General features: G+C 44.2%; 2 protein-coding genes across 4 annotated transcripts; one reads left to right on the top strand and one right to left on the bottom strand.

Moving 5' to 3' along the window:
• Window positions 1-1,932: 1,932 nt before the first annotated feature.
• On the bottom strand, window positions 1,933-11,018 carry LOC111719231 (CTD small phosphatase-like protein 3). Of its 3 annotated transcripts, none has more exons than XM_023496862.2 (11): window positions 10,094-11,018; window positions 9,322-9,623; window positions 9,105-9,189; window positions 7,670-7,775; window positions 7,407-7,493; window positions 7,136-7,198; window positions 6,812-6,891; window positions 6,378-6,504; window positions 3,429-3,524; window positions 3,213-3,288; window positions 1,933-2,455 (listed from the first exon to the last, which is right to left on the bottom strand). In XM_023496862.2, exons 1-10 carry the CDS (start codon window positions 10,192-10,194, stop codon window positions 3,217-3,219), a joined length of 1,119 nt encoding a protein of 372 aa, XP_023352630.1. In that variant the 5' UTR covers window positions 10,195-11,018; the 3' UTR covers window positions 1,933-2,455; window positions 3,213-3,216. The 3 variants fall into 3 exon arrangements, with proteins under 3 accessions (XP_023352630.1, XP_031803923.1, XP_031803924.1); XM_031948063.1 differs by having other exon boundaries at window positions 1,934-2,455; window positions 10,566-11,018; XM_031948064.1 differs by lacking the exons at window positions 1,933-2,455; window positions 3,213-3,288; window positions 3,429-3,524 and adding an exon at window positions 4,812-5,773.
• A 61-nt stretch (window positions 11,019-11,079) lies between these two features.
• Window positions 11,080-16,426, top strand: C1H19orf25 (chromosome 1 C19orf25 homolog). Its single transcript, XM_031948065.1, has 3 exons — window positions 11,080-11,187; window positions 14,441-14,592; window positions 15,530-16,426. The coding sequence occupies exons 2-3, from the start codon at window positions 14,454-14,456 to the stop codon at window positions 15,772-15,774; spliced, it is 384 nt and encodes a 127-aa protein (XP_031803925.1). The 5' UTR covers window positions 11,080-11,187; window positions 14,441-14,453; the 3' UTR covers window positions 15,775-16,426.
• The last annotated feature ends 1,705 nt before the right edge of the window (window positions 16,427-18,131 follow it).

The following is an 18,131-nucleotide window of genomic DNA, read 5'->3' as shown; positions in this document are numbered from 1 at the left end:
TGCCTTGGGCAGAAACTACTCTGCTGCATCTGTGGAAGAAGCATGAAGGAGAGACCAGAGCAGGTAATCTTTTGAGATAACTGTCCAGAGCAGGATCTCCACTTTAGCCAATACTCTTGCTAATTAGGTATAAACTCTACTGTACCCCTTTAATAGATACAAACTTCTGTTCACCCCTATGTGTTTCATTCCTTGGTCTCCTGGTCCTTGCACACTACACTCATTTCTTTAATATTCCCTAAGCTCTTATGTCAGCCCTCCTGAGTTAATGAATGCCCCCTGTCCCTTTGAAGCTCAATGCAAAGGCTAACACCTCCAGGAAGCTTTCCACTACTTTGCCCCAGACAAAGCACACATAACAATGACCTTTTTTTCCCACTGGACCTCACAAAGCCCCTTATTTTAAAACTCTCCCATAGGCTTATCATATAATGTTGCACATTAGATCTGGTAAGGTTCTTATTTCCCTGGGACAGAGTGAGCTCCAGGACAGCAGGCACCCTGCCCCCTCCTTCCTCCTACTCCCGCCCCCCCCCCCCACTGACTCAGCAGACTGTTCTGACCCAAAGACAAGAGATTTGTCAGATCTAAGAAGGCTTAGTCTGGAGCTCATGGCTCCCTAAGGCTGGGGAAGCCAAAGGGACAGACAGTCCTAAGACCTTCAGAAAATAGGCTAACTCAGCAATATAATGATCCAAGACAATTCCCAAAGACTCATGATGGAAAATGCTGTCCCGAACCAGAGAAAGAACTGATAGTCTGAATGCAGATCAAAATATACTATTTTCACTTTTTTTTGTGGTTCTTCTTTTGTAAACTGTTATTATATATTTTTTGCAATATGACTAACATGGAAATAGATTTTACATGATTTTATATATATATAAATTGCTTACTGTTTTAGGAAGGAGGAGGGAGAAGATTTGGAACTCAAAATTTCATTTAAAAGTGAATGTTAGGGGCAGCTAGGGAGCGCAGTGGATAGAGCACCAGCTCTGAAGTCAGGAGGACCTGAGTTTAAATGTGACCTCAGACACTTAACATTTCCTAGCTGTGTGACCCTGGCAAGTCACTTAAACCCCAATTGCCTCTGCAAAATAAATAAATAAAAAAATAAAATAAAATAAATAAATAAATAAAAAAAGTGAATGTTAAAAATTGCCTTTACATATAATTGGAAAAATAAAATACTATTAAAAGTAATTTAAGGTCACTGAGCCCAGAGAAGATAAGATACTAAAGCATATGGTACTAGAGGGCTATGTGTTTGTGTCAGGAGCTCAGGTCTTGCCTCCTCTATCAGAGTGTGAGATCTTCAAAGATAGGGATTGTCTTTTACCTTTCTTTGTTAGAAAAAAGGTAATAGAATAATTATTTTACTATTTTGTTAATAACCAATTATTAAATGGGGATCCAGACATTTGTCCTTTATTTTTTCATTCAAGGCCCCTCCCCAATAAAAAGTCTCTCCAGGACTAGTGATTGATGAGATTGTCTTAGGCCTCAGGAAACAAGCTCTTCAATCTTGGACAGGAATTCCAACCAACTAGGAGATCTGACTTCTGTTTAAAGTATAAAAAAATCCAGTATGGGCAAGTTCTTACCTGGAAAAATAAGCCCCTGTCCTTGTCCCCCTCCTGTAGTTTAGGCTGACCCCAGCTCATGAAGGGGAACACCAATCAGAATGGTCTGAGTAGAGATGACTTCCCCTATCTGGATTGCTGCAGGGAGCCGGGTCTCATGATCGAGTTGGTTCTCAGCAGGAAGAACACCCAGTTTCTAGCCTACCTTCTTATTAAATGTCCACCCATCAGGTGTGATTTTCACTCATCAGAGGCATTCCCTTTTACAAAAGTATTTAAGGCATTCTTTATTTCCATGGGTTTGTCTTTGTTTAAGGAGAGAAACCACTGACTATTAATTTATTGGTTGTTGGTTAGTCTAATTAATAAATTGATTATTAATTGCTTGGAAACTATCTCTTGGGGTATTTCATTCATTACATTTGTATTCTCATTGCTTACGCAATACCCATACACAGTAGATGTTTGATGAATGTTTATTGATGGACTTTAAGGTACCTGCCCTGGCAAAGAGGTATACTAGATAGAATGATAGCTTGAGAATCAGGGAGATATCTGTTCAAACCCCTCTGATACGTGAAGAGGCCTGGCAGTTAACCTCTAAAAAATGCAGTGTCCTCTTCGTAAAACCTATTCCTCCTGGTGGGGTTAGGCTTAAATGAGATCATGCACATAAAACATGTGTTACTATTATTACTGCTGCTACTCTCAGGAGCTCTCCTCTGCCAGAGGCCCTTTGTCCAGCAGACAGCAGAGTGGTAAAATCATTTTATTAAAGTTTCTCAGTCTCTTCATACATGAAATGCAACAGATGTACTCTCAAATCCCATTGCTCTCCCAGTCCACTGAAAGCCCCAGGGATCAGCATCTACCTGCAGGGGACAACACAAATCAGGCTGAGGGTCAGAAGCCAAGACTGACCCAGGTATAGCTCCCCTACTCTCATGGGGGGAAAATGTGTCTCTTGAGAACCTGGGTTCAATCCCTGGTTCTGTCATGGGAGAGTTTGATGATCTTGGGCAAGCCACTATCTTTTTCTATATAAGGAAGAGGTTGAATTAAGTTCCTTTTCAATCCTCGACACTGTTTTATGTTTCTATAAACCCTTCTACCTCGTGCTGAGAATTCTTGTCTCATTACATAGGGACAAGACTCTGAACCCAGTAATATATCCTATGACCTATTGTCAGATGAAAATAAGCTACTCACCTTCTTGTGCCAGGGTACGTCACTCATTTCCCATATTTGCTAGATTAGATATAATAAGGAGGAGTAGGAGAGTAACCTCACCAGGTGAAAATCTTAGCATTGGCTAACCCCCCCCCCCCCACTGACCACACCTCTCTAGCTTCAGCCTGTGTTCCTCTAAGGAAATTTTAAAAAAAGAGAGAAGATAAGGTAGTATATTTCATTTCTTAGCCAAAATGTCTGATTTCCCTTAGCTTTATTACCTGATTTCATTGGAACTCTGCATCTGAACCTAGGTTGAACTCAATCAAACTCAAGAAAAATTGCTTTTTCTCCATCTGCTCAGCACCCCCACTGCCAAAGTCAGATGTCAGGGGACCACGTGGAGGGGGCAGTTGGAGGAGAGAAGCTTGGAAGGGACATCTCCAGGTGCACATGTACCTTCTCAGGAAGAGGTGGTCTGCGTCACTCTGTGTGAAGAAGGGTAGAGACTCCAAAGCTCTGGTCGAACATCGTCCTATGGAACAAAGCATGGGGGAGAGGTGGAGGACAGGGACTGGGAAGGGGACAGTGGTCCGCAGGAGTGTTAGGAATCAGTGGAGAGGGGATGAGTTTCTGAATGGGGGCTTTCTGTCCCATTCCCCACTCTTTCCTTACCAAGCGACTTAGACGTTGCAAGAAAGGCAGAAGCTTAGGCAGTTCCCGGTCCTCACTGTCTCCTTGCCACTGGGGAATCAGGAGCTGGTTGTCCATCTAGGAGACATACAGAGGATGAGGATCTCCCTCCCACCTCGGGACAAACAAGGGAAGGACCTCCTTCCAGTGTAGGCCATTTCTCCTTATGACCACGAGGGGACAGCAAAGACCAGACTGTTGATGGCAGTGCATGTGGGATAGTGAATGGGACTCCCCTGAGTGGACAAATCTTATTCCCTGATTTCTTTCTTTTTCTTCCTTATCCCCAAGCCAGAAAACTCTGACTTCTGCCTGTGAAAGTCACACTACAGCACAAGGCAAAGTGAAACAAGACTCACCCAAAGAGGCTAACAAGACTCCTCGGACAATCCACTGTGACCAGCTACCGTCAGTCATGTCTCCCAGTTGTGACCCTGCGTGGGTCACAGAGACCTGGAGGGGTTTGCCATTTCCTGCTCAGGTTACAGATGAGGAAACAGGAGCAAGCAGGGTTAAGTGACTTGCCCAGGGTCACACAGTTGGCCTCTGGGCCCGATCTGATCTTAGGGGCTAAGTCTCCCTGACTCCAGACAGGTATTCTTTTCTCTTGTTTTGCTCTGGTCATAGAAATTCACATATTCAATAGTTTTAGGGTTTTCCTTAATATCATGAGCACTGTTCTCCCTGGTAATCTTCCTTCTCTTTGGGTTCATTTAGGTCTTCCCCTGCTTCTCTGAATTCCTTATCCTTCTTGTTGCATAATAATATTCTCCTGATGTTCATTTGTTAACTCATTTCCTAACAGATGGGCATCTGTTTTGTTTTCAGTTGTTTGGTTTTCTTCCTAACAAGTTCTGCCATAAATATTTTTATTTATTTTTATTTTTAATAGCTTTTTATTTACAAGTTATATGCATGGGTAATTTTACAGCATTGACAATTATCAAAACTTTTGTTCCAATTTTTCCCCTCCTTCTCCCCACCCCCTCCCCCAGATGGCAGGTTGACCAATACATGTTAAATATGTTAAAGTATAAATTAGACACAATATAAGTATACATGACCAAATAGTTATTTTGCTGTACAAAAAGAATTGGACTTTGAAATAGTGTACAATTAGCCTGTGAAGGAAATCAAAAATACAGGCGGACAAAAATAAAGGGATTAGGAATTCCGTGTAGTGGTTCTTAGTCATCTCCCAGAGTTCTTTCCCTGAGTGTAGCTGGTTCAATTCATCACTGCTCTATTGGAAATGATTTGGTTCATCTCATTGTTGAAGAGGGGCACGTCCATCATAATTGATCATCATATAGTATTGTTGTTGAAGTATATAATGATCTCCTGGTCCTGCTCATTTCACTCAGCATCAGTTCATGTAAGTCTCTCCAGGCCTTTCTGAAATCATCCTGCTGTCACAAATATTTTTTCCAAAGTTTTTCTGTGATAGACAAAGTCTTAGAACAACTGTCCTTTGGGGACAGATAGTACATCTTGCACAATCTGAGCATTGGAAGGGATGTCAGCAGCTGCCCACTTGAACTCACATCCATCACACAGGACATGAGGTTGTCCAGTCTCTGCTTATAGACCTTCAAGGTCACTTTCTATTTTAGACAGGTCCCAGCGACCTCAAAACTAAATTCTCCTTTCAATTTCCATTTATTCCTCCTGCTGCTTCCTGGAGACAAACAGGACAAAATTATCCCCTTCTCCACATGACAGCTCTCCAAATACTTAAATCAGTTCTTGGGAGCCCCTTCAGTCTTCTCTTCTCCAGGCTACATATGCCCAGTTATTTCCACTGATGAAAATTACTTTCAGAACTTTCCTCATCCCATCTGTCCCCCTCTGGACTCTCTCCAGCTTAACTGCAATCCCTAATGCTGATACCCCAAGTCAGAAGCAATTCTGCGGATGAAGGCTGAGGAGGACAGCATAAATAACCCAAGGTCACATGGGGTTTTTTGCTGGTACATCACACTGCTATCTCATACTGAGTTTCCATTAGATGGTGAGTTTTTTGAGGGCAGGGCCTTGCTTCTCTTAGTGCCCCATTGCTTAGAAGAATGCCTGGCACATGGTAGGTGCTTGATAAGTGCTTGACTGACAGCTCACTGAAGCCCTCCAGATCCTTTGCAGAACTGGGGCTGCCTAATCAGGCCTCCTTCAACTTGTACTTGCATGCATAAGACTTTATATTTATTTTCACTGAATATCATCAAATTGGATTCAACCCAATGCTCCAGCCCGTCAGGCTCTCTTTGTTTGCTCCCTCTCTCTTCCAGTATTTGGAGTCATCTCAAATGTGTTGAGTATGTTACTCAGGCCTTTATGTAAGAAAGATAAAAATGTCAAACAGCAAAGGGGTCTTTTGTGCACCTAATTGTTGGCGTGTTGCCTCTTCCATTAGACTGTGAGCCTCTTCTTTTATACCCAATGCTTTACTACAGTGCTGACTCACTGTAAGTGCTTCATAAATGCTTGCTGACTGACGAAAGGCCCAGCACAGATCCCTGGGACCCTTCGCTGGAAGCATCTTATTACATGGATGCTGAACCACTACCAAACCATTCTTTCTTCTCCTCCTTGGCTTCCCTGTCAATCTGCTCATTTTAAAAGACATTGGTTCTCAGGAAGCAACTGATTTGCCTAAGGTGGCATAGGGAATAGTGGCTAAGCCAGGATTCAAATTCAAGTCCTTTGGGTAATGGCAAGGATCCAAAGACCTGGATTTAAATTCTGACTGCCTTTCTCCCTCTGTAGATCTCAGTTCCTTTAACCTGTGAAATGCTGGGATTAGTTCCTGCCTAACAACACAATTCTATGATCTGTCTCTAACCTCAAGCCTCTTTGCACTACTGCTCCCTGTTCTAAGTCGATGTATCTGTCCATGATGGTAGGGGAAGGGGGGAGGGGAGAGGCCGTTGTTACCTGGTAGGGGAAGGCCTTGAAGGAATCGGTCAGCACCACAGTCCGGGCCAGGTCCTGCCCCAGCACCCTCAAGTCCTTTATATAGTGACCTTGGAGGCAGATGCAGTCATCCTGGAAAAGGCGGCCCCTGAGTCCAAACAAACCCTTCTTTTCAGACTGTGACTTTCTCTGGATGCCACTGCGCTCCTTCCCAAGTTATTCTTGCCCTCCCTGGGCAGGTAGGGGAAGGCTGATGATCCCACATTACAAATGGGGAGGACAGAGGCTCAGAATGGGGCAGTCACACAGCTGGTCCGCAGCCAGCCAAGGTAAGACACAAGCCATCTCCAGCCTGACTCATGTTCAGAGCCCTTTTCACTGACTATGTGGGCAAATGATCAGGTTGTAATGGGATCAAAGGGTCAAAGAGTAGAGTGGGAAGTTGGTGGCTTCACCTAATCAGCTTCTTGTGGGGATCCAGAAGGTCTGCGATTGGTTCTGCAAAGTCCCTTTTAGCTGTGGTGAAGATAATGATCTAGAGTGGAGGGGTGGGGAATAGGAAATTATGAAGGGGATGCGCTGAAGATCTGACTACTCCTGTCTCTCAGCTTTCCTCAAAATAGGGCAAGGAGTTGAGATTCTTATGAAGATCTAGAAATCCTTCGGATTTCCTCTTCAAACTGACCCACCCCACTTCATTCTCCCTCTTTCTGAAAATGACCCATGAAATGGGGAGGGGAGAGGAAGGGACAAGGCAGGGAAAAAAATAAAGACAGTACCTGGAAGAACTGACTCAGGATCTCCAGGAATTCACGGGCATGGGGCCGTAGCCTGCCCTGCACCTGGGAACCAAGAACAGGTGCCCATTGGAAGCAATGGATAGGGTGTCTTCACTTCACTTGCTAATCAAAGGACCAGGTCCAACTGCCCACTTGCCAGACACCAGGAGCTCTCAGGTCCCTTCTGAGATATTCCATGATTCAGGAATCAAAGCCTGGGAGCTTTTCTCCAAACCACCCATAACGACCATCCTGGACCAAAACTACTCACCTTGTAATAGATACCTTGGAATCTCACAGGGAAGGAGAAGTGAGCATTGGGCAGGGTCCGAAGGGAGCAAGAGACCAGGATCTCATCCTGAGGAGGGAACTGGGCTGGAGGAAGGGAACGCGGTCTGCTCTTCTCCAACCCCACCCTCCACCATCCCTTAGGTTTCCCTCAGGTCTAACCAGTAACAAGGAAGAGAGAACAGTTGGCTGAGACTGGGGCTGAGGTCAGGGTCAAGGGGAAGAGATGGGCCCTGATTCACATACCAACTCCAGGACCAATGTGCTATCTGGTGTGCTCCGGGTCTTTGGAGGGATATTTAGCTTCCGGGGCCACAGTCTCCTTCGGTATAGAGGACAAGGGGTGAGGGAGCTGTTAGAAGAGAGACAGAAGCTAGAGACAATCTGCTAGCCATAGAAAGCCTGGGCATTTGCCTTCATTCCTTTCCTTAGACCTTTGTTCTGGGAAGACCCTCAACCCTAAAATGCCTTCTTTAAGGAGTAATCACTGATTGAAATACCATCATTCGAACACTATATCATTTAGATCAAAGCAATACCCTGTTAGAATACAAATTCTATGGTTCACACATTACATTAATTATCAGGATTGTAACCTCAGTGATCAACAATTTCATAATAGCATTATTTATGATTTTTAAAATGGAAATAAAGTGTGTGCCCAATGACTGGGGAATACCATATGTGAATAAGTTAATGATCTATAATTTAGGCATCATGGGAATTCCTTGGAATGGGAACTCCCTTCATTATTACAAATGACTTCATAAGTCCTAAAGAGTTATTCGAGGAGGTACATAGTATTTAAGTGACTTATCCCAGGGCTCAGAGCTAGTGTGGATCACAAGAAGAGTCTCATTCCTTACACATCCAGCCTTCTATATGAATGTAACTGGGCTATTTCTGTGCAGTAAGAAATGACTAGAGAGGACATAGGATAAATAGAGTTGTTGTCCCTTGTCTTTCATTCTGGAAAAGGGCCATGACATTCAAGGGAATTGGATTTCAGTAAGGGAGGGTTGTGCAAGGTCACCTGCCTCACTTTATTCTCTAGAGCCATCTAGGTCCAGTGGTCAGATCAAGATAGAAGTAGGCTTCACATTTAGGAAGATAAAGGGTCATACCCTGGCTCTCAGACACTGGCGTGTGGGACTCTGGGCAAGCAATGCTAAATCTCTTAGCATCCCAGGCAGTTCTCCAAGACTGTAAATTACAGAAAAGGATAGAGTTACCTCACTGGGAGTTCCCTACACCAGTGAATTCTCTGGGCCAGTTCTTGTCTCTATCCAAAGAAGTGAAAGATGGAATGGGAAAGCAGGGCTGAAAGAATAATAAACTCATACAATAAATTTAGAAAAGTGATATTAATATGGGAGAGACCAAAAGAAAACAATTTGTCAATGACAATAGTGTTAGCACTACACTGTGAAGAATAAAGCTCTTTTCTGTTAAATGACTGTTTTTCAGGAAACCACCTTTGTAAGAGGGTTTATTGAGAAGTCTGTTGTGTCATCACAAAATGCATCACTAGTATTTTTTAAAAGCCATACACATTAGTAAAAAGTCAAATTAAAAGATATCCCTTACTATGTTCTTCCCACTTCTTATATCATCAGGGATCTCCTTCCCTTTCTTGCCCCAACTCAGGTTCTGAGGTTTGGAGCTGCAGCATTGTACTCACAGGGGACAAGGGAAGGTCTCATCCTCAGGGAGAGCAGAGAAATAGAAGGTTGGGATTATAGGCTGACTCCAAGAGACCTGGGGAGCTAAAAGAAAAGGAGGCTTTGTGGAGAAAGAAGAGGAAGCCCAGAGTGCCCCTTCTCCTTGATGGCCTCACCCTCCATCGAATTTTAGTCAAGACCCCCATTCCTCCACCCATATTCAACCTGACTTCTTACCTTCTTCAACTGCTTTTGCCCATTTCCCCTTGTTTGATGACTCCTGGGCCAATGTCTGGCACTGCCCCAGGTTGGGCACATGGACCTCACCACTGGCCTCTTGAGTATTGACCTCACACCCCCAGTTTCTCTCTTGTGGCCTTGAAGCCTCTCTAGACTTCTGGAGTTGCCAGCATGGTCTGACACAGGGCCATCTATATTCCTCCAGGACATTAGGATCTCCCAGTGGTTGGGGAGACAGGACCGTCACTTTCCCAGAACGCAGAATCATGGGTCTGGATGAGTCAAGTGGGTGCTTGGGCCTGAAGAATAATTAGAGCAGACTTGAAGGAAATAAGAGCGTGGGGGCCCCTTGCCTCCCCATATTTAACAGGCTCTTAAAACTAAAGGAAGCTTTAAAATAAAATAGAAGAGAAGAGATATTAGAGATCTTGAATTCACCCTCTCGTTTCTATTTTCCAGGTAGGAAAACATGGTAGCAAAGCCAGCACCAGAAGGTAGGTATTTGGACTTTGCTTTCGATAATGAATGCATTATAAAATGTAAATGACTAGCACTTCGCACAATCTGTGCTCAGGAGGTAGCCTCAGCTAGGTACCATGGCCTGGGGAAGGGGAACTAGGCATCCCAAAGAAACTTCTCTAGTGCCCACTGCAGACTAGTTTTGTTCACAGCGCTCAGGCTTTAGCCAAGGAGAAACAGAAAGGGATAGAAATGGTTATAGGAGCTGGTAATAAAACAGAAAAGAGAAGAAACCTAGACTGGAGAGTACCTAGCGCTTAGCCTAGCTGGGCTCAGCTGAGCTCGGCTCCTCATCCTCAGCCAAGCACTATTTAAAGTACTGGCAGCTGCGATCGTGTAGGGGAGAAGCATCTAGAAGAGATCTTTGTGGAAGCAAAGGGGGTGATTTGATCTATTACGGGGGAGAAAGCTCAAGGCACTTGTGCTCTAGTCCCGGCTCTGCCTCTGACGGTTCCTTCGGCTGGGAAGAATTATTCCCTCTTGGACCCGTTTCCTTTCACTAAGCGATCCCTCTCTACTTTAAATTTCTGCTTTATGTCTCCTAGGAGTCCTGGATGGGCTCGTGGCCACTCTGTGTTTTTCCTGTGAGCCTGTGTGTTTTCTTCTTCCAGGTCTGCATTTTTACGGCGAGATTCCCCTGGTGCTCGCTCATCCTTGCTAAAGCGGGACTGGGTGTGAGGGCCACGGTCCGCACGCTCCCGTAAGGGGCGTCTGGGGCTTACTTGGTCCCGTCTTGGGTCCCCGGGCTCCCGACGCAGCTCTCTTCCGACGGGTGTCGGGGCCGGCCCGGGACGGTGAGCCGCAAGCTTCCGCTTCAGCCACAGTTAGCGCTCGGAAGGCTTTCAGGTTCGCCAAAAGCTTTGCCAGGTCACGGCCGCCCAGCCCAGCTCCCGACCCCCTGGTAAGGTGCTGGTCTATTGGGAGGCACCTTCCTGGCCCAGCCTGGCCCGGGGAAACGCGGGCTCCGGGCTGGGTGACTTCTGCGGTCGCTCCCAGCCGCAAAGTTACAGAGCTTACACCCACCGGCGCGGGAGCGGAGACAGAGCGGGGCGCGGCTCCTCCGCGGCTCATCGGGCCCGCCCTCCCCAGCCCGCAATCCAGAGCGCCCGGCAGGGGGGGCACGAGAGCAGGAGCAAGACTGGGGGAGGGGAGGGGGGCGAGCAGGAGGCGGGGCCACGACGTCACGTCGCCGGTCTCGGAGAAAGGCCGGGAGAGCTGAGGGGCAGCCCCGCGTGCGCTAAGCGGGGGCGGGGCCAGAACCCAGCGGCTCGCGGCGCGTGCGCTGCGGCGGAAGCGGAAGTGGCCGCCGTGGCTGTCGTCCTGACGCTGGAGCGCGAGCTTCAGGTGAGGAGGTCTTTGGGCCCCTGCTTCTTTCATAGTTAGAATGAGAGGAGGGAAGTGGCTTTGTTAGGCCTCCCGCGAGTCGTAGGATGGGCCAGATGCTAGTCTGGGACGAGAAGGGGGAGGAACTGCAGTTAGGGACGTTCTGTGGTGTTAGTGAAGTGCGGCGGAGGGGGAGGGAGGGGTCGCCCTCCTTTCCCTCCCTGCTCCTGCCCTCCTCCCCCCTGCCCTCCTCCCCCCTCCCCGCCCCTGCCCTCCTCCCTCCCGCCTTCCTCCCTCCCTCCCGCCCCCCTCCTCCTCCCGCCCTTCCCTCCCCTCCCCGCCCTTCCCCCCTCCCTCCTCCCCGCCCTCCTCCTCCCTCCCGCCCTGCCCTCCCCCTCCCGCCTTCCCTCCCCCTCCCTCCTCCTCCCCTGCCCCCTGCCCTCCCCCCTCACCCTCTTCAGCTTCCGGGCCCCTCCACCCGCACATCCAATAGTACCCCTTCTGCAAATGTGCAGATCGCCCCAGTGTGTGGAGTCGAAATTAGTATGCTTGGACCCCACAGGTCACTGCCCTTTCTTTGATTGATCCAATAATGCGCTTAATAAAATGGGATAAATGCGCTGGAAAAGGTTGCAAGCAAAGTGTTATGTGAAATGAGGGGAAAGGTAGTTGTTGAAAACAAGGAGAGAATTTAGAATCAAAGGACCTAGGTTCTGGGCTTGTCATTTAAGCTTTGTGGGCCTCAGTTTCCACATCTTTACTAAATGACCTCCTAAGTTCCCTTCACACCTTTGATTTTGGATGGACGCTTTTGAATTCTTTTAAAAGATGACAGCAGCATTCTGGAGGTGAATTCAGGGAGAGGAAGGCCTGGATTTAGTCAACAAATGTGAAGTAAGAGGCGCTGACCACATTAAATCCAATTTGTTGTCATAACTCATTTCTACCTCAGTAACATTTCTTGCATATGCCCCCTCTTCTCTCTAATGATGCAGGCCCTCATTACCTGAAACCTAAGATACTGCAGGAGCTTATTGGCTGATCTCCTTGTGTCGGGTCTCCTATTCCAATCCAACCTCCAATCAGCTTTCAAAATGATCTTCCTAAAGTATAAATCTGATCATGCCACTTCCCTTTTTAATTCTTTCTGTTCCCTCCAGGGTCAAATATAAAATCTGTTTGATTTTTAAAGTCTTTCAGGGCCTGAGCCCTTCTTGCCTTTCCAGTTTTTTTATACCTTTCTCCCTGGCACGGAAACCAGTGACACTGACCTCGTTGCTTTTCCTCATACTACATTTCCTGACTCCAAGCATTTTCTTTTGCTGTCCCCCATGCTTCTGCTTTTTCATCTTTGCTTCCCAGCTTCCCTGATTTCCTTTAAGTCCGAATTAAAATCTCACTCTTGAATCTTAGACTCTTGCCTTTCCTCTGAGAGTGTATCTTCCAATCTATCCTGTATATATCTTGTTTATATGTAATTGTGTTCATGTTGTCTTCCTCTAATTAGATTGTGAGTTCCTTGAAAAAGATACTTTTTTGGTCAGTTCTTTGTAACCTTAGCTTGTGGCAACAGTATCTGATACATAATATTTCTTGCTTAATAATACTAGTTGACTGAGTGGCACAGCTTTTAGTACTGAGTATATAAGAGAATCAGTAAAATAGCCTTTGATGGAGCAAAGCTGAAAAGGCAACAGTGATGCCATTGTAGGTATTGAATTTGAGGCAGAATAATTTATACTTTACAAGTCAACCAAATAACCGGAAGCCACAGAAGAGTTTTCAGTGGAGTAATGCCATGATTCTCTATACACAAGTAATGCTATTTAGGTGGCAATGTATGGGATGGCTTGGACAGAGCAGGGCACACTTCCAATCTAATCCAAAAAGTGTTTAATAAGATCCTACTATGTGCAAGACATTGATTATACAAAAATAAGATGAAAGAGTACTCCTTGATCCTAATTCTTTTGGGAGTGGTAGCAATGTTTTGACTTCCCTGTCCCCCTTTTATATTTTCCCCTACTTTACCCTTTCCCCATTTCTCACTCTCCTCTCCCAATTTTTTCTCATCCTCCCACTTGTGACTTTCTCTCTTACATTTCTTCTTACCCCCTTATTGAAGGTATTCCAAGTTCATGACTCTTTGTGAGAAGAAACATAGAAAAGTTAGGCAGGTTTCCTTATCTCCAAAGTGAGGGAATTGGAGCGACTGACTAGTGGGATGGAAAAACTGACTTACAGCCTGAAATGATCATTTCAGATATAAGGGCTTTAAAAGTGACATGTGACATTATGTATTTTGGAAGAAAAGCAAGCTACACATAATGAAGATTTACAGCCTTCTTTTTGTTGGTGTTATCAGTTTAAAAAAATTCTTAAAAGTTAAAAAATTCTAAAATTCTTAAAAAGTAGGAGAGATAGATAACCTGGTTTTCAGAGGGATATAAAAGGGCATTGCAGACCTGGAACATAAGAAACAAAGGTGCAGAGACAAGAAAGTGCCATTTAGTCAGAAATAGTATAAACGAATTTACAGAACTGAACACACAGTAAGTGCTTAATAAATGCTTACTTGATTCTGGCTGGATTGAAGCAGTCATGTTTGGTAGCTACATTAGTGGAACAATGAAAGATGATGTGGGAAGAGTAGGTTAGGTTTAGATTGTGGATCCCCTCAATGTCAATTGGACTTTACCCTGTTGACATTGAGAGTTATTGAAGGTGTGAGCAGGGAAGAGCTGGGATTTGGGAAATGGTGCTTAAAAACCTGTGCAAACAGAAGGTAGGGAGGTAGAGGCCGCTACAATGAAGTCCAGGGAGAGACTTGGGATGATGTAGTAGGTGGGGAATGGGATTTTAGGATAGTTTTGAGGAGACAGGGATAATAGCAAGAATATATGTAGAGAGCTTACCTTTGGCAAAAAAATATCATTAAACTAGGGTTTGAACACAGCTTAAAAATGATAAACTCATTTGAATATTAGCCTCAACTAAATCCACTTAAAGAGGTAAAACTCTTAGTCTTCTGATTTAAAACCCAGGACTTTTTCTATTATTTAATGTTGCCTCTTAGGAGGTCCAAAATGAAGAAAATAATTGTTATGCAAATTAGCACCAAATGTGACTACCCAGCTGAGATTCTGGAGCATTGATCTGTGGTGGACTCAATCTCCTGTGATTTCTTATGTCCTTCCCTATCACCCTACCCTCTTTCCCTGTCTACTGTCTTCTTATGTGGTTTCCCCTAATTTCTTATCTCTGTCTCCCTCAGCCTTTTCTACCTGATGACCTCTAAGGCCAGAAAACGAGTGGTCCTCCCCACAAGACCATCTCCACCCACAGTTGAACAGATTTTGGAGGATGTCAATGGTGCTTTGCCCTCTGATCCAGTTTTCACTTCCTTTGCCCCACAAGTCCTGGAAGGTAATACAAGTCCCCATCACTCCTGCAACCTTTCTGTGCAGCCTGGCTTGGGTATCTGAACATTCTAGTTGTTATATCAGATCAGCCTGATGGATTTATTATTGTTATCTACTTTGTGATTTGTCAATTACTTTGCATATATACATACATGTTCATGTTATATATAGATGTATATATATACATCTATATATATATACATATATATGCACATACTCTCTAGCACCTCCTCACTCACTTCTGTCACATGGTTTCTGAGCAAAGAAACCGAAATCATTTGATTATCTTCAATTAAATACTTTTGGGGAGGTGAAATCTATGATCTTGAAGATAATAATCAGCTCCTATTTCTAGACCATTTTCCTTATGTGATGTAGGAAGTGCAAATAATACAGATGAAGAAATAGATAGAGAGAAAGTGATTTGCACACAGCCAAATAACTATTAAGGCGTGGACCTTGAATCCAGCCTTGACTCTCACTTTATTGTTTTGTTGCCTATACAAAATTGCTATAATCATATTATGCCTATTACTATAATTGTACGTGCCTTATTCCTCATATTAAACTGATCTCTATAAGATTGAGGAACTTAATTTTCCTGTTTGTAAAATGAGAATGTACAGAATGATCTCCAAAGTCTCCAATTCTGTCATTCAATGTTTTTAGGTATACCTATACCATTCTGTGTCCTGTTTTAACTACCCTCCCTGCTCTGACATTCTGTGATCTAAGGCCTCCTCAGTTCTGAAACCCTGTGTCTAGGGATCTTTCCAAGTCTGACATTGTAGTTTCTAAGGGCCCTTTTAAATGGCACATTCTAGAAAGGAATAATTTTTATTCATAGTTTGGGATTATATTGTGCCCATTTCCAATTTACAGGTAGTTAAGAGATAAGAGACAACTGGCCTTGTGTTTCTCCCCGGCCTTTTTCTTCTCAGAGCTTCCTGCCACTCAAGAGAATAAGGACCCAGAGGCAGAAAGGGAACGGCAATATCAACAGAGTCGCTCCTATGTGGCCATGAACCATCGACTCCAGATAGCCTGTGGTCTGCTGAAACAGAAGTGTGAGGAGTTGCGACAGGCTGGGGACAGCCTTGAGCAGGACATCTTAGAGATGAAGCAGAGGACCCTTTCTGGTGCACAGGGTTCCAGTTGTCTTCCTGGTGTGGGTTCCTCAGGTTGATGTCATACTTTTGGATTTATTTTTAGAAGTAAAATTTAGGATCTTTGTGTCTGCAGACACATGCTTTCCAGGGTTCAGTTCCCTGCCAGTTCTGGCCCTCTTGAGTTTTCTTCTATCCTTTTCTCTCCTTCGACACACCTGCCCGTTCGAACTTGAGGCTCTGTTCCCAGCTTGAAGAGGGTTGGAGGAATAGTGTAGTATGCCATCTACTTCTGGCCCTGTAAGGAGGACAAGGATACCCCAAGAGCTTCACTGATAGTATGGGACCCAAAGCCAGTCGTTATACAGTCATTGGGCAAATCTCAGTAGCTAGAACAGACTCTAAACGAGACCATGAAACCGAGGACAACGTCTCCTTGGAAGTGAAAGTGACATGCTGAAGACATTATTTCCAAGCAGGATTCTTCCAAAATATGCTTCCAGATCCCCAAAGAGGGCTGGCTCCAGGAAGGCATTCACTTACTTGTCACAGTTCCTGGGTGCTGGCAGATTAGCCTTTTCTCACTCTGACCTGTTTCTCTGTACATGGGCTTCAACGTCGGATTAAATCCGTGCCTTTCTTTACTTTTTAAAAGTTTGATGGGTCATTTCTCTGCATGCTAGCTCTGGGGGTTTTGTGGCTTTCCTTATTCCATTAAAGTGAGTGGCCAAACACTGGCCTGCTGTCCTTTCTTTCAGGCCCTACCCCTGAAAGCCAGGATAAAGTTGAGGTGATTATTTTTCCTGACTCTTTCCAGCGATGGAGGGGTTGGAACTTGCATTGAGAATTGTCTCAGAGTCTCCTGCTTTCGACAACTGTCCCTAGTTAATTTGCACTTAATGCTTAGACATTTGATTCAAAGGATCATAATCTAGAAAGGGAAAATATTTTGGAAGTCATCTTCTAACCCCTTTAAAAATTTTTTAAAAAATTTTTATTGTTTTAATTAAAGTTTTTTATTTACAAAATATATGTGTGGGTAATTTTTCAACATTGACCCTTGCAAAACTTTCTGTTCCAGATTTTTCCCTCCTTCCCCTCACCTCCTCCCCTAGATAGCAAGTAGTCTCATACATGTTAAATATATTAAAATATATGTTAAATCCAATATAGGTATACATATTTATATGGTTTTCTTGCTGCACAAGAAAAATAGAATCTAGAAAGAAAAAAAACCCGAGAAGAAAAACAAAATGCAAGCAAACATTAACAGAAAGCATGAAAATGCTATGTTGTGGTCCACACTCAACTCCCACAGTCCTCCCTCTGGGTGTATATAGCTTTCTTCATCACTGAAAAAAATTGGAACTGGTTTGAATCATCTCATTGTTGAGCCACGTCCATTAGAACTGATCATCGTATAATCTTGTTGCCATGTATAATGATCTCCTGGTTTTACTCATTTCATTCAGCACCAGTTCATGTAAGTCTCTCCAGGTCTCTGTATTCATCCTGCTGGTCATTTCTTACAGAGCAATAATATTCCATAACATTCATATACCATAATTTATTCAGCCATTCTCTAATTGATGGGCATCCACTCAGTTTCCAGTTTCTGACCACTACAAAGAGGGCTGCCACAAACATTTTTGCACATGTGGGTCCTTTTCCCTTCTTTAAGATCTCTTTGGATTATAAGCCCAGTAGAAACACTGCTGGGTCAAAGGGTATGCACAGTTTGACAACTTTTTTGAGCATAGTTCCAACTAACCCCTTTTTACAAATGAGAACTAGGATTGAGTCAAATCTATAGCACCAAGTTCCGTTATCTTGCCATGCTGATATTACAGTACCTCAGTGCTCCCATTCAACAAAACAGGAACTCAACAAACATTTTAAAAATGTCTACTATGGTCAATACACTCTGCCCAAAATATGCTTTCCTCGACACAGCTCTTGAGTAAGTAGGTATTTTTGTTCCCATTTTATAGATGAGTTAAAATGAGACTGAGTGAGGTTTAAGAGGTTTGTGGTAACAGAGCCATTAAGTGTTAAAGCTGGACTCTAACCTTGGGTGTCTGATTTCAAAAGGCTTTTTCCCCACTTTGAAGTTCTGGAATTTAGAATTTGGGATCAACTTTAACAGCTAAAAACATCAGAGATTTCTCTCAGATATAACCTCAGGGCTGGTGAACAGTTGAAAACTCACCCTCTATCTTTGCTTTATCTTGCCCTTTTTTTTTTTTTTTTTTTTTTTTTTTTTTTGTAGGGTACAGCTGAAAGTTCCTTTTCATCTTCTTTAAAATAAATGATAATAAAATGGCTTGTGAAGAGGTGATCCAGAGCCTCAGGGCCATTTTGATGCTTACCATTTGGAACTCTGAGCTCCACATGAATAAAAGCCCTTTTCTTTGTAGCTGGGACTTCTCTGTTGTTT

This window comes from Sarcophilus harrisii, chromosome 1 (assembly GCF_902635505.1).
Source record: "Sarcophilus harrisii chromosome 1, mSarHar1.11, whole genome shotgun sequence".
NCBI lineage: Eukaryota > Metazoa > Chordata > Mammalia > Dasyuromorphia > Dasyuridae > Sarcophilus > Sarcophilus harrisii.
This window is presented reverse-complemented; position numbering and strand designations above follow the sequence as displayed.

Bases quoted from the DNA above. Each gene is read 5' to 3' on its own strand.
- LOC111719231 (XM_023496862.2), bottom strand. From the start codon at position 10,194: ATGCTTCTCCCCTACACGATCGCAGCTGCCAGTACTTTAAATAGTGCT. The intron at 9,624-10,093 runs GTACTCTCCAGT...ATTATTCTTCAG, and splicing joins CCAGCTAGGCTAAGCGCTAG to GCCCAAGCACCCACTTGACT. The intron at 6,892-7,135 runs GTACTGTCTTTA...CCTCCACTCTAG, and splicing joins TCCTGAGTCAGTTCTTCCAG to ATCATTATCTTCACCACAGC.
- C1H19orf25 (XM_031948065.1), top strand. From the start codon at position 14,454: ATGACCTCTAAGGCCAGAAAACGAGTGGTCCTCCCCACAAGACCATCT. The intron at 14,593-15,529 runs GTAATACAAGTC...TTTTCTTCTCAG, and splicing joins TGCCCCACAAGTCCTGGAAG to AGCTTCCTGCCACTCAAGAG.